The following is a 14,881-nucleotide window of genomic DNA, read 5'->3' as shown; positions in this document are numbered from 1 at the left end:
TGGTGCTACTTCAGCTGGTAAACGTTCGGACAGACTACGAAAATTAACGGGTAGAGACCGAAGGGCACTCAGATTAAACTTGGACTTCAAGGTGGTCGCAGAAAGTGATATTAGAGAATGATACGCAGGGGGCTGCATCGCATCGCATTTTGCAGAAGAGCTGCAGCACTCAAATTAAGCATCAGAGCACAATTCACAGCGTTGACTTGCTTTCTGCACAACCAATCGCGATTGGACTCTGAAACGTGGAAAGCTGCGTTTTGGAGTGACGAATCACGGTTCTCCAATCTGATGTCCGTGCTTGGGTTTGGCGGATGTTCGGAGAACATTATTTAATAGAGTGTATCGGCACAATTGTGAAGATGGACAGAGGTGCTTCACCTTCTAGGGAAATTTCTCTTGGTTTGGATCCTCGTTGTCGTTCGTAGAACAATGAATGACATGCGATACACTGACATTCTGGATAGTTTCGCTCTTCTGCACTGTGTCAAAAGTGTGGGGAAAGACCACGCTTTATTTTTCAAGAACTGTTTGTTTAAGCGATTTTGTGATATTATGAATTATGAAGCGAGTATATCATGAAAGGAGAAATTCTGTATTCTTTAACTAAATTCTTGAATATTGACTTACATTACCGAGCCTTTCTGAATAAGAATGACGTCGGTCTGCCTACCCCACGCACCCAACTTTTCCTCTGTCCCTTTTTCTCATATGGAGTGCAGACATTAGTTCGCACAAACTCCTACCAAGACAAGAGCGCGAGATTACTTTTGCATTTTGAAACACTATGGCAGAATAATCATCTATTATTTATAAATGTTGTACGGCAATATAGCTTAGACATTTAATTATTATATTTTTTTATATAAAAGTATGGTTTTGTTAAATATAAAATCACTTGTTTCACTTTATTGTGATTTACATTTTTACCTACCAAATCTCCAGCCAGAAACTTGCCTTGATCATGCTTAAAAGCCGCCACTACATTTTAAGACAGTAATAAGAAATTAAAGAAAATTCACCCCGCCAACCCAAATGCAAGGCGCGCCTTTGGGTTGGCAGAGTAAAAGTTTGCAAGATATCGCAGTTGCTGTTTCTTTTGTGTGGTTCATGTTTTCAAATCATGTATCTTTCTGAACCGTTTAAATTTCTACCAATAACCTTTTTAAAGCTGCATTATTTCAATTCAGTTTATGACAGGAACTTTAAATTTGACGGAACCAGTACAATCAAAATAATGGTTTGTCTTCACAGACCTGAAAATTGCAGCAATAAGGAAGGGGAAGAATTATATTGCAGAATACATATAAACTTACCGAAGCAGACTCTTACAAAAAGTAACCCTCTACATGAAGTTGAGAAATTAGCTTCTTGAATCATTCGACGAAACCAACAACACACAAATGTTTTTTTTTTTTTTCTCCCACCCCTCTAAACTTTAGCCACCACCAAAGAAGGCGCTTACTGACCTGCGCAATGTAAATCCTGTAGTCGTTGTTCCGAAATTAAAAAGTACGAAGCACAATACCGTAGTTGAGTCTTTGCAGACCTTGATTCTGAAGAAATTACAGATTCCAGGTGATAAATGTCAAAAACCATAACTGTATTCGAAGATACGTTCTCATATTTATAAATTTTGTTCATTCTGTAATTCAGTATTTACAGCATTACTAATGAAACTGTGTCATGGCCGTTATTTTCTTTAACAATATGTCATGGGTTTGAACGAAATGTAAATTCCTCCTCATTGCTCCACCTACTTATGTTATGATTCGCGTGTTTGTTTTACGTTTATTATCCAGCCCGAAACAGCACGATTAGTTCCCTAGATCTCATGACATGTTCAATCCGGGACTACAGATAGGTCAGTTTACTATTTTGGCTATCGTTTTATGGGATGCTCAATAAGAAGTAGCAAATGCAATTCTGTCGTAAATAAATTCTTATAGAAGTGAAGAAGGGAGCAGAGGTATACATGTACTTCATTCTTTTCTTTGTAATTCATAAAAATAATAAAACTACACTGTATCATGCAATTATACTAATATATTGTATATACATCATACATATCCACGTTTCTACAATATATTCTATATCAGAATATTTAAAACTTTGTGGGCTTTTTCTTTCCTTTTGTTTTTTTGTCAATTAAGTTAAATTATCGGACTGCAGTATTTCCAAGCCCATCATCAAATCGCATGAAAAACAACAGTACAGGCTTGCATACCACCTCCCGAATACAATCACATAATTCTCTGGCGTTAATCATACATATCATAGAAAGCTGTTCTACATTAGAATAACAAAAACCATGATCCACACAGAGATGGCTCGATTCCCCTTTTGAAATTTAATTATTAATTTCTAAATAAAGCATTCATTCTTTTTTTATCTATTGTGTCTGTTTTAAGAAATACCAACAACTAAGAAAGTTTTTCCAATTACACCAGCATTCGAAACAACTTGTAAGATTAGTGATATTCTTTTATGGATATCAATTAAAACTTAAATTACAATTTAAATAAAACTTCATTTCTAAGTACGGTACAGAAAAGAAGATAGAGTTTGCACAAGCATTGATATGACATGTAAAATGGAAGACTAAGTGGAAAATTTCATTAGTTGTTTGCTGGTTCTTTCCACTAAGGATCTGCTAGTCGAATTCGTGGCGTTCTACATGCCTGATATGTGAATTTCTGTAGTGTTTAGGTACTAATATTTATGTTTCAGGTTTTGATATTTCTACCAATGGTTGCTTGCTCCTTTGCAGAAGCTACCAACTGTTAATATGACAGGCAATCCTAACCCGTTCTATCCCAAAACTCCCTTCTTATGGGAAATATGACTAAGCATTTGATTCGAAGCTCTTACGCGCACACACCACGTCACTTCACGTAAACTGGTTGGAGCGCAAGTTGTAGTACAGAATTATTGGCAATGACATTTACTTCACGACCAATGGCTTGTTTAACTTTGCTTCGTGCTCATGGAGTCAGTGTGCTTCCTCTACACCACTCTTTGTTCTTTCAGGAAGATTTACCTATCTGTTTTCTCAAGGAACTAACGTTTCATTTGACCAGCACACTATTCGAATATCCTGAGACGTTCTTGTTATTCCTTCTTGACTCGCTACACTGAAGGTAAAACGTCATTTTATTCATTGCCACAGTTTTTCACTTCTTTGATGACACGCACTTTTCCCGGTCTCCACGCATGCATCTTCCGATGTCTTCAAGAAAGATCTGACCAGCAGGACAATGAAGAACACGGCCACGAAGTGATGCACTATAGCGTGAAGAGGGTGCACAGACCACGAATTTCCCACACTCATCGGGGTGCCGGTAAACTCCCCTTTTGAAGCAATCGACATCATTGTCGGATCTGATCACCAGTGGTAAACTATCTTCGTCATCTTCTACTCCAGAAGATCGAGGTTTGGGAGTAGTCTGACGGACTCTTGGTCTCTGAGTTGTAGTTGCAGTAGGACGGCGACTTGGTCGTTGTGTGGTTGTGGAGGGTCTTCGAGTCGTAGTCGTGGTGGTGGTGGTGGTTGTTGTTTTCCTCCTCCGAGGGCGGGATGTAGAGGTGGTTGTGATTTCAGTAACTGGAGGCGTTGTTTCAACCTCAGGAATTTCTGCTTCATTCTCAGAAGGATAATCGTCATCTACATCATCTTCGTCCAAAGGACGGGGTGGCTGGAATATGGGCGGTTGATATCCTGGTCTGTATCGACGAATAGACGACCTCGTTGTGAACAACTCTGTGGTTGGTGTAAAAGTTATTGTCGTCGGTGCAGTAGACTGGTAGGTTGTTGTTGTTGGTCGTGTTGTGGTTGTTTCTAATATTAATGTAGATGCTTCATCAAGAGGTGAAGCTGCAGCAATTGGTATCCTCCGAACTGCTACGTAATCATATTGCTGAGGACCTTTGCCCTGTCCATTTAATTCTTGTTGTCGAACTGCATCGGGTCTACGGGGCCGAGCGACGAGACGTACTCCAGATGAAGGCGCATTCTCATAACCATTGGCAAAAACCGGACGTCTGCGAACTCCCACCCGTCCACCACCGCCTCCACCATTTGTGACTAAAACAGTCACGGGTAAGGGAGTTGCCAAAGGCGCTGCATCTTCAATCACATCTTGCACTATTTGGCTATCTCCGACAGTCCGTCCGCCATACCCAGATTCAGTCACTCTTGTTCCAGCTGCAACTGGTCTCACTCTTACTCTGGTCCTGCGTCGTCCACCTTCACCATTTTGGACACGGACAACTCGACCTACCTGCACACGAACAGGGGCACGCTGCACATTCTGATCATCGTCATTTGTCTGATGTTTTTCAGCAGGCTGATTTGCAACTGTGATTATATCAGGAGTTGGAGAATTCGTTACAGTGGCACGATCGGGAGTTTGATATGCAAATGACGATTTTGGATCATCGCTTCCTCTGAGAGGATCTTGGTTTGTTGTTGGCGATCCAGTAGCGTCATCCTCTCGGGATCGGTCAGGTGTATGATATACAAAAGGGTAGTCTGGTGCACTCTGAACTGGTGTCCCTTCTGTGGCCGTTGCTCGTGATCTGTCAGGCTGCACATACTGGAAAAGTTCGGCAGGAGGAGTTACAAATTGGGGTCTTCTTGGAACCTGCTGCTGCTGTTGTTGTATTGTTTCCTGGGATGCTGTTGGTTTAGCATCTTCCAGCGTGGCAGGTCGATATGGATCTGGTGAGTAAGGCTGACGACGAGTGTGGGAAGTGCGTTTAGGAACAGGGGTTGTGGAAGTGTGGGAAGTGCGTTTAGGAACAGGGGTTGTGGAAATGCTTGTTACAGGTAATTCTGTAGTTTGGGTAGTCTCTGTAGTCCGAACTGGAGTCTCGTAATCCGTAATGGTTTGTATCTTAGGAACTTGGTAAGTCTGAGTGGTTGCGTCTTGACGGGAATTTTCTTTATCGCTATCCTGTGATCCTAGTATGCTTTGAAGACGTTCTACTCCTCCAATTGATTGTAGAAGTCGCAACAGCTCTGCTATGTTTTCACTTCCTCCCGGAGTTCGATTGGGCGTTTGATAATTTGTCAGGGCGTTGCTCACTTCATCGACGACACTTATAGGTGCTGCAGGTTTGGAAGAAGAGACGCTCGGAAATGCGGTAGTAACGGGAACACCATCTGTTGGACCTGTTGTAGCTGCAATGCGACTACGTGCACGAGCTAGCTGGGGTGGTGGTCTGGCAGGCGGTGGCAGATTTTCTGGCGGAGGCTTTGACGTACAGACCACATTTTCTGGATAGTCGCAGGCTTCCATATTGGAATTGAAGTACAGGCCAGAGGGGCAGGTAAAAGCGTGTGGCACGATGCCCAGGTTTGCAGGGCCGCTGTCTAAGCACCAAAAATACTTCCGACAGTCTTTGGGATTATTATAAAATCCTTCATCGGGACATTCAAATGCGGGACCAGGGTCAGGGGTGGGAGGCGGTGCAGGAGTTTGTAGGTTTCCTGTTGGGCGCTGAGCAGATGAGGTGCGGTTTCGAGCTGCGAGACGTCTAAGACTTGTTCGTCGACGTGGAGTGGCAGCCACTGCAGCAACACTGCTCTCCTCGTCATCAAACTGTACGGGCAAGGGCGAGGCATACGGCTTCCCATCGAGGTCCGAAGCCACTGATCGAGCAACTGATCGACGGCTTGAGCTGCCTTCGATGACATTTGAGAAGAGTGCCGTGCGGAGAGTGTTCACCAGAGGACTTTGTTCCCCAGTGCAAATTCCTCGAAAATCATCGTTATCTAGAGTCCATACCATGGCGCCACCTAAACCACGGTCCAGGATGTAGCGAGTCTGAAAGATAATGGCATGAGAATTAATTAAAGCGATCCAAAGAAGCGAAACTTAATAATTATTTTAAATAAAATGTTACACGGCACATTTCATTGATAAGTAACCCGGTTTAGCTTAATAGGAAAATAAACTTTATTACCGCTACTAAAGCGAAATTGATTAACAAAGGACATACACTACTCCATGGTATATTTAAAAGTTCTTAATAGTTATCTGAATTAATAATTTTATCTAAATAATAATATACAGTATATCTTTGTGAAGTTTTAACCTTGCTGACAGCAAATAGGAAGATCATATATAAACGTTTCAGTCACTCAGCCGCATTTATAATTTCTAATACTATCATCGTTTTGACCATCGTTTTCTTGAACTTTTCCATTAAAATATTGTATCATTACGTATTACGATACATATAGGTTTTCTATTTTTATGTAATTTGTCTTCTTTACCTACAACTTGTGCAATGAATAGTTTTCTACGTCGTTAGCCTTTATTTCTTTCTATCAATATCTCGCCTCTGGCAGTAATTTCTCCTTTTAATGCTGTTCACAGTAAAACAAAAGGTTTTTAATAAACGGAAACGTTGTAAAAATTTAAAAAGTAAAGCTATTTATTTGTCACCTTCGGATCTTTTTTAATAATTATAAAAATGGAGTAATTACGAAGAACTCAATTCTCAGTTTCATAGTAAAAAAAAAAAAAAAAAAACCACCTGGTAGATAATAAGGATGTCTTTTTCTAATTTCTTTCGAGCAGAACAACCGCCTTTGACTTTAATACTTCCTTGATTAATTCATTTTCATGGCACATTCTTTCTTCAGAACCGTTACTAATGATATGGTTAATCGATTTATTAGTTCTTTTAAACCAAAAAATACTAACGGAACGGAATTTTTCTTCAAATTACTAGTTATTACATTATTGATATATTTTTCCCAAAACCGATGTTTCGCTGGCTCATTTTTCTCCCATCTTAGTAGTAATCATTAACGCCGTAATAACTGTGGTTCATCTCCAAGGATGGTATGACCATCCTTGGAGATGAACCACATCTTGCACACTCACACATATATCATACATGACAAAACCGTGGCTTTTTCAACACTTGAACTGCAGCTCCCAGAAAAATATGGACTAGAGAAAAATTCATGCTTCAAAATAATATTATATTAGCAAGAAATTTAAAGAAGCATTGAAGGATCATCTAGACAAGACTGCAGTAATAATTCAGACACAGCATGGGTTTGTTAAGGGAAAGTCTTGAAGGATGGTTTGACCTTGCTTGAACCGACTGCACCAAAATGATTTGTTTCTTAGACATGACTGTTTGGACCAGACACAGCTGACAGATGCTGATGAATTTCCGTGGTCTTGTACTTCGGTCATACTGAAATCGGATAACTGGGCTCTTCAGTAGGGCAGCCATTTTTGTTTAGTCGCTAAACGTTAACAAAGATGTACAGCGTGAAGTAACAAAAAACAAAAGAGAAGATATGTGCTTCTATTCATATGACGTTCTGCTATATTTTTTATAATTTTTACAAATTATAAGGTAATGCTAAATTATAATACTAATGATAATTTTATTCATACAAATTACATTAACATTGGTAGTAGCAAACGACGCAAGAAAGCAAGCTTATACAGCTTCAGCCAAAAAAAAAAAAAAAAAAAAAAAAAACAGCACCTCCCATTTTACCTAATCATTGCTCCAATAGTTTGTCTAGTTCTTTCTTGAATTTATTTAAACTATCAACTTCCACAACAACAGATGGAAGTTTGTTCCAACAATCAACCACCCGTTGGCTAAAGACAAACTTCCAAGCAAGAGGAAGAATCCAATCAGCACTGAGCTTGCTCAATCCATTCAAAGCCTTAAACACCTCAATCAGATCACCTTGCATGCTTAGTCTACAGACGCTGCAATTTGCAGAACTGAAGCCTTTTTTTGGTAAGAGCCCCCCCCCCCTTTGTTATTCTCACCAATCTCGTTGCCCTTCTCTATACTCATTCCAGCAGTTCCACAACCTTCCTAAAATGAGGCCTCCAGACCTGTAAGCAGTACTTAAGATGTCGCTTGACAATTGCCTTATACAAGGCGATAATCACCTCCAAATCCCTACTAGCAGAATTTTTGTATATCATTGACAAGCCCCCATGAACTGTCTTGGCAACCTGTCTGCATTGCTCAGAGAACTTCATATCTGACTGCACAATTACCTCCAGGTCTTTCTCATTTTACACTACCCTGAGTATACTATACAGTTGGTACGTTACTGTGGGGTTACTGCTACCCATATGCAATACTTTGCGTTTATCAATGTTAAACTTCAATTGCCATTTCTCAGCCAATCTGCTTAACATTTTTAGATCCCGTTGCCGTAGGACACTGTCATTAACCACCCTGCTAACCTTTTGTATCACCTGAAAAATTGGACAAAAAGCCTGATATAACTTAATCAATATCACCGATAAATAAAGAAAACAACAATAGGCCCCATACCGAAACTTGGGGGACTCCACTAATAACATTAGTCCATAAAGAGCAATGTCCATTGATCACTCTCTCTCTCTCACTTTCTGTCTTCTCACACACAACCATCCTTTTATCCATAGCAGCAACCTGCCCTTAATACCACATTTTGTGCCAATTTGTTTCCCCGTGGACAGCACAGTTGGTAGGATCGCCGTCCTCCCCACAACGGGTGGAAAAGACCAGAGTTCGAGTCCTGTCGATGACGTGATGAATTTTTATGGGCCTTTTGTCACAACGTGGCTGAGTTAGTCGATTTCAGGCGAAGGTAGCATGGTTTTTTTCTCCTAGAAATTCGGGTTTTTTTTTTTTTCAGCCAGCAAAAAAAAAATCGACCTCAGAACACATGCAATTTACGGACAATATACATGTAGCAATATGGCCTTAGTCGCTGATGCAACTAAAAACTCAATAACAACAACAGTTCCAATTTGTATAGCAGCATTTTATATGCAACAGTATGAAAAGCTTTCCAGAAATCCAAACATATGATATCAAATTTATTTTTTGCATCCAGTTCCTTTGTGACCACATTGTAGTAACCAATCACATTGGTCAAATAAGATTTCTCCTTAACAAACCCATGCTATGTTTGAAGTATAACTCGGCCTTGCTTAGATTAGACCTGACGTAGCCCAGTGGTCAGGAGCGAGAGTGCATAGCACGCGTTCCTTGAGTGGACCGGGGTTCAAGCCCGTGACTACTAAATACGATAAATATTTGTATTGACGATTTATTGTAAACTCTACTGACATGGTTGTCGTGCCGGAGTATAAACAGAAAATTTATTATCATGCATTACTCCTTTTATCAGTGGTTCCATTATTTTCCTTAGAACAGAAGTTAAACTAACACGTCCATAATTATTCGTGTCACTCTTTGATCCCCCTTTGTGAATTGGGGATACATTTTCACATCTCCAGTCCCTGGGAATCTCCATGAGTCTAAGGAAGCTCTCACAATTATGGCTAAGGGTTTGCTTACTTTCTTTGCCGCCTTCTTTAATATAAATTGAATAGATCCCATCCACCCCCAGGTGCCTTTCTTATGTTTAACTTCAACAATTTCTCCTCCATTCTGCTCTCAGTTATTACAAAATCATTTAGTTCCCCGCTAGAGTTTAGTAAGCTTCTGTCCTCCACTTCCTTACAGAATTCCCTATGTGTGAATGTAGATGCAAAATACTCAATCAGTTTGTCAACAACCTGAGCAGGATCATCAACAATCAAATCACTGATATCGAGTGGAGTAATTTCATTCATCCCTTCCTTCTAGTGTTTAAATAAGCAAAGAAAGTCTTTGCTGTTTTTATTTCCATCCTTTGCCAAAGGTTTCTCATAATCTGCCTTCGCTTGCCTGACCTCCTTTGTGACTTGATTACAGACTAATTTATATCTACCATAAGCTTCTGTGTCTCCTAATAATTTATATGCGTCTCATGAATTTTTCTTCTCTGCCACGAGTCTCATTAGGTCATCTGACATCCATTTAGGCCTAAACCTTGAACAGTATTTCGTAGTTGGTATGAAAAGCCTAGTAGCTTCCAAGATTAATTCCTTGAACACTTCCCATTTAGAATTTGCTGATGGTAACATCATCCGTCAGTCCCACTGTATAGAATGTAAAAAAAAAAAAAAACTCTGAGACCACTGTAGCCAACTTAAGTTTCAGTCAATATTTGGAAAGTGAAAATCGTCCCTTATAAGACATTCTGTTTTACTGTCCCACTCTATTTTTCTGTACAGCCGTTAGTTGTATCATTACTGCCTACCTTTTCGGATGAACGTCGAAAATGAATTTTATTCAGAATTCTATAAAGATATAAAAATATCAATAATAATAGTAATATAAAGAGGTTACGTATAATTTTTACAGACCTTTTCAATAATCATTTCCTGGTCGTCAAACCCAACCCATTGATTTCCTTTATATGCATATGGTCCTAATAATTTCGGATAAGGCGCTTCGACATCCCACCTTTCATCTTTAACTCTTTGGCATATCTGCAAGAAATTTTAATTCTAATAGTATCTGTTTAACAGGTCATAAAAGCAATTAAATTTTATTTATATTGTATTCATATATTGATTTAGTCATTTATTGAATTAATATACATATAACGTTAAATTAGATTTGTTTAAATTTATATCAATTTTATTGGGTAACCCTAATGAAGAAATACTCGTTCAGAGTCCTGATTAAAGTCGAACATTTCTCCACGGAAACATTTGTGGAAGCTTCAAAAAAAACAAACAAAAAAAAAAAAAACCTGACCACGTAATATTAGTTAGCATTATTTGTGACGTCCAAATATAGTTTCGAGCTTTCTTTATTAGAGGAAAGTAATCTATTATCGGATGCAATCTCTGAAATTGCTCTATAATGCTATAGCAAGAGGTCAATACCTCCTAAATAACACTGTTAACAAATTTATTTTTCTAAAATTATTCAATTATATCATTAAACTGTGCCCGAAGTGATACGTTATTTTTAAAATTTTTATCACAATAACAGAAAAAAAAAAAAAAACTAACCGAATAACTGATTTTCGAAAATGGGTTTCCTACGTTTGAATAACTTGCATTTAATTGTCTGTTGATGCCAACTGCAAAAAGTTCCAATTTTTTGGTCGGTAAGTGTAAGATCAACACAGAAAAAATGAATTAAAATCAGTAAATATTACAATTTCACTTCATTTCTCAAAAATAAACTTTCCATAAGCTCCCTTATCCAAGGCACACGCAAAAACCCACATCTTTCTCTCCAGTTGGGCTTTCGTGGTAATACCACATGTGGCATATGCTGCATTTTATCGAATATATCCGGTACTAGATAACTCAGTATCCGACATAACACGCGTTCCCTTTGACGCCATTTGGTAAATTCCAAACATTACTTTTAAAAACATAGAAACATTTTTACGTTTAAAAATACAGACATTTTTATAAAATGTCTAAACATCTAGGATAACATATACGTAGATCACAATCGCTTCTACAGCTTTTAAAAATCATTTCTGCTGCGACTAAGGTGAACATTTTAGATCTAATATTTTGGTAATTTAGTTTCTGTAATTATAAGGCCCCACGTAGTTTCAAATTACCCAGATGTCTTTCGGCATCATACACAATTCATTTCAAATTAAAACGCTAGAAGGCAACTAAAATAAAGTAGTGTATTATAATATACTACGTTCCTCTACAATTATATATATTTTCCCTTTACTTGTTAAACAATTTGTATAACAGATATTGAAATAGCATTTAAGAAAAAACTTTCAGTATACACCTTTGCTCCCGTCCCGTTTCATGAGCAATTGTGTTATCTATAAATGGATAAGAAGTATACACCATTAAACGTGCGAAGTTCCAGTGTTGTGGGTTTCGAGGCACGCACCCTGTTCTTCAACACACCCAACACGAAGAAAATCTTTTCTTTTCCACATTGACTCATTGATGTGTTTAGAGACGTACGAGTATCAGCCATAGTAGTACCAGGAAGCCAAGGCTTTTCTGCACCAACCAAAATAACAATAAAAGTAAATAAATAAAATATTCACATGTTCTCTTTCTCATGTGCCTACTTCAGATAAGGGCAGTTATTTTTCTTTATTTTTATTATATTTAACATTAATAAAAAATTATATATAGACGAACCGGCGGCTACCGCTAGCACACCAAATTGCTAGTCAGCACAGGTCGAAAGAATATCAGGTCTTAATGCCTGATATCTCTTCCGTCTGAAAAATGCCTTCTATCCAAGTTATAAATACACCAGCATAAACGGATCCAAAAATAAACAGGATCATGTCCTAAGTAAAACAACGTGCTTATAATGTTTAATTGATAAGTATTACAATAGCATTAACGCCACATATCTGCAGCACCAATTTGACAATTTTAAACACCAATTTGAAAATTAATAGTTTATTCCTTTATAGCACATGAAACATAAAATAAACAATACTATATTAATACGAAACCCTGAAAACCGGTCAATCCTAGAAATTCCAGGATTTACCGGTTTCAGGATTTTACAATAACATATTTACTAATATTATTAAATAAACAATTATAGGACCCACAGTCCCATCACATCAGACCTCCATGGTTTCTACTGCGATCAACACAACCACAGCATTTGTGTAAAGAGGGAGAGGGATTCTCTTTTGTTTTGGTTAATAATACAAGGAGAAGGACAAATAATAAAAATCCCGTATGGCTTATAAAATAATTTCAATGAAAAGTCCGCAGGGTCTGGCCAATGAACATTTCTTTCCCCATAAGCCTTTTTGTCTGATCAATTTTTTTTAAAAAAGTGATTTTGAAGCGATTCTATTACTATATTAGGAAATGAACCAATACTTACTTCGTAGAAAGCTAGATAGCCCTTCTCTCTGGTTGCTGGTCCCTCCTCGCCTGGTCCATCCGCTGGCGCTTCCAGTCCATTCCTTTTAGGATCAAGTAAAGTATAAGATCGCCCATAGGTTGGGATACCCACAACTAGTTTTTCTTTAGGAGCTCCCAATTGGATGTAATAATCTATGGTCCATTCCTGAAATAAGAGAAATGCTTTTTATTGTAAACAAACACGCAAGCCAAGATTCGGTTTTTGGAATAAAGGACGCCCAAATGCCATTCATAAGGCCTCAAAATACTAGATCCTGAGGTGGACTCAACAGAGTCACCAGGAGGCCCTGTATGCAAACAATAAGGTGCAACCAAAGAAACAATTAGTGGTGGCAAGAAACATCACCACATTGGCACAATTCCTTACTCTTAGGATTGATGCGCCTGATATGTAGTCGTTTGTTTGCATAATGCGGAACCGTACGTCGAGTTCTGGAGTCCTTCCAATATAACCGAGAAGCAGACTGGCACGCATGACATCTTTGTGATATATGGTCCCGGCTAGCATCATTGAAATGTTAAATTCTTTAAATTTTTTTGAAATTCTGTAGAAAATTTTCTACGTTATATTTTCCGACGCGCACGACTTGTTTTCCACTTCTTTAAAATTAGTCTATGAAAGTATGTGCATAGACAGAACGTCACGTGATTATATTTTAATTCGAAAGTAACCATTTTGAGGTTTAATATGTACCTAAACGAAATGTATTTTAAAATATGACATAATTTTAAGTGAGATATTGTTAAAAACACACATTATTTTAATATGTATTTCAATTAATGAATATATATTTATTTTCAGTCATGGATGGAATGAAATGCATCAAAATCACACAAATGTACTTTGTAAGTGCTCTGCTAGCGAAGCAGTTCGTTCAGAGTCAAATATAACTTAAAATTAATAATATACTAGGAGGAAAACTTTCTTTTTTAATGTATAGAGAGATGCTGTTTACTACCTTCTCGACTTATTATCCTAACGATCGTTCAGTTTCGTAAAATTTTCCACTTCGATTCCAGATTCGAACCAAGACTTTTGCCACACAGTGCGAAAGGACGACTGTGTGGCAATCGTTTTCTTCTTTCCCTATGCTAAACAAAAGACCGAAAAATTACCAGTTAAGTAAAACGCTGTTTTCCGGGAAATTATACAACTGAAATGCATGTAGTCTGAATGGAAAACATTTTTCAGTCAACCTCGTGAAGATAATTAAGCTCATACCATTCAGGTAGTTAAAATGTTTCCAAAAAGAAAAGTTGTCGAAACACAAACATGCCATTGCATTTTACTTTAAAAAATAATAAAAAAATAAAGTTGTTTTTTGTCAAATTTTGGAGTTAAAATTGTTAAAAATTGTTCAATTTGCGACATGCATGGATATAAGCAGGATGGAGATAATACTGAAAAATACTGCAAGAGTTTAAAAAAGTTCGTTCATTACTGGTCAAGCGATCCTTCGTTACAGTACTATGGACTTCATTGTTTCGAAAGAGGTTTCAGGTTCGATTCTTATTCTAGAGGCTTTTTTCCCCACAAGGCTGCAAAGGTGTAGGATTTTCCTCCCACGTCCATGCAAACTTCGTAATCCACACTATTTACAGACACGATAAGCTGACGCCTCATGACACATCACTGAAATAAATATTCATGAAGTCCAGATAGGCTTTAACAACGTCACTTGCCGTTGTCAAATGAGAATTTATCAACGCCCATGAAAGTATAATGGTTACATAGTATCGGCTTGCCTGTGGGTAGAATCTAAGAAGGTCAAATTTTGCTGTCAGAATGTTAAACTTGCAGTTAAATGTTATTATTAGACCTCGTATTCTTCACACAACGAAACAGCTGTTTTACGTTTAGAAATCATTCAGAGTTTGAATTAATACCAACTATATCCCCTCCCAGAAAAAAAAAAAAGAAACCATACAAAAAAGAAAAAGGAAAATTTTATTATATTCGAGAAACAAAATCTAAATGTAAAAAGTAGAAAATTCAGTTCTTTTTCCATTATGAACCCTGTAGCATCTCATGGCGGGTGTTATTTCCTGATTCTCTCTCTCTCTCTCTCTCTCTCTCTCTCTCTCTCTCTCTCTCTGTTGCATAATAC

General features: G+C 37.9%; 1 protein-coding gene across 1 annotated transcript in view; it reads right to left on the bottom strand.

Moving 5' to 3' along the window:
* Positions 1–2,142: 2,142 nt before the first annotated feature.
* The window catches only part of LOC150083095 (uncharacterized), a 104,171-nt gene continuing 91,432 nt past the window's right edge, over positions 2,143–14,881 (bottom strand). The window contains exons 8-10 of the mRNA XM_090377789.1: positions 12,733–12,918; positions 10,242–10,367; positions 2,143–5,828 (exon numbers count right to left, since the gene is read on the bottom strand). Of these exons, the coding sequence (XP_090233915.1) occupies positions 3,174–5,828; positions 10,242–10,367; positions 12,733–12,918 (2,967 nt within the window). The 3' untranslated portion in view covers positions 2,143–3,173. The remainder of the gene's footprint in view (positions 5,829–10,241; positions 10,368–12,732; positions 12,919–14,881) is intronic.

This window comes from Mastigoproctus giganteus, chromosome 7 (genome assembly GCF_048544385.1).
Source record: "Mastigoproctus giganteus isolate SK-2022 chromosome 7, ASM4854438v1, whole genome shotgun sequence".
Classification (NCBI taxonomy): domain Eukaryota; kingdom Metazoa; phylum Arthropoda; class Arachnida; order Uropygi; family Thelyphonidae; genus Mastigoproctus; species Mastigoproctus giganteus.
Note: the sequence above shows the minus strand (reverse complement) of the source record. Positions and strands in the feature narration are given on the sequence as shown.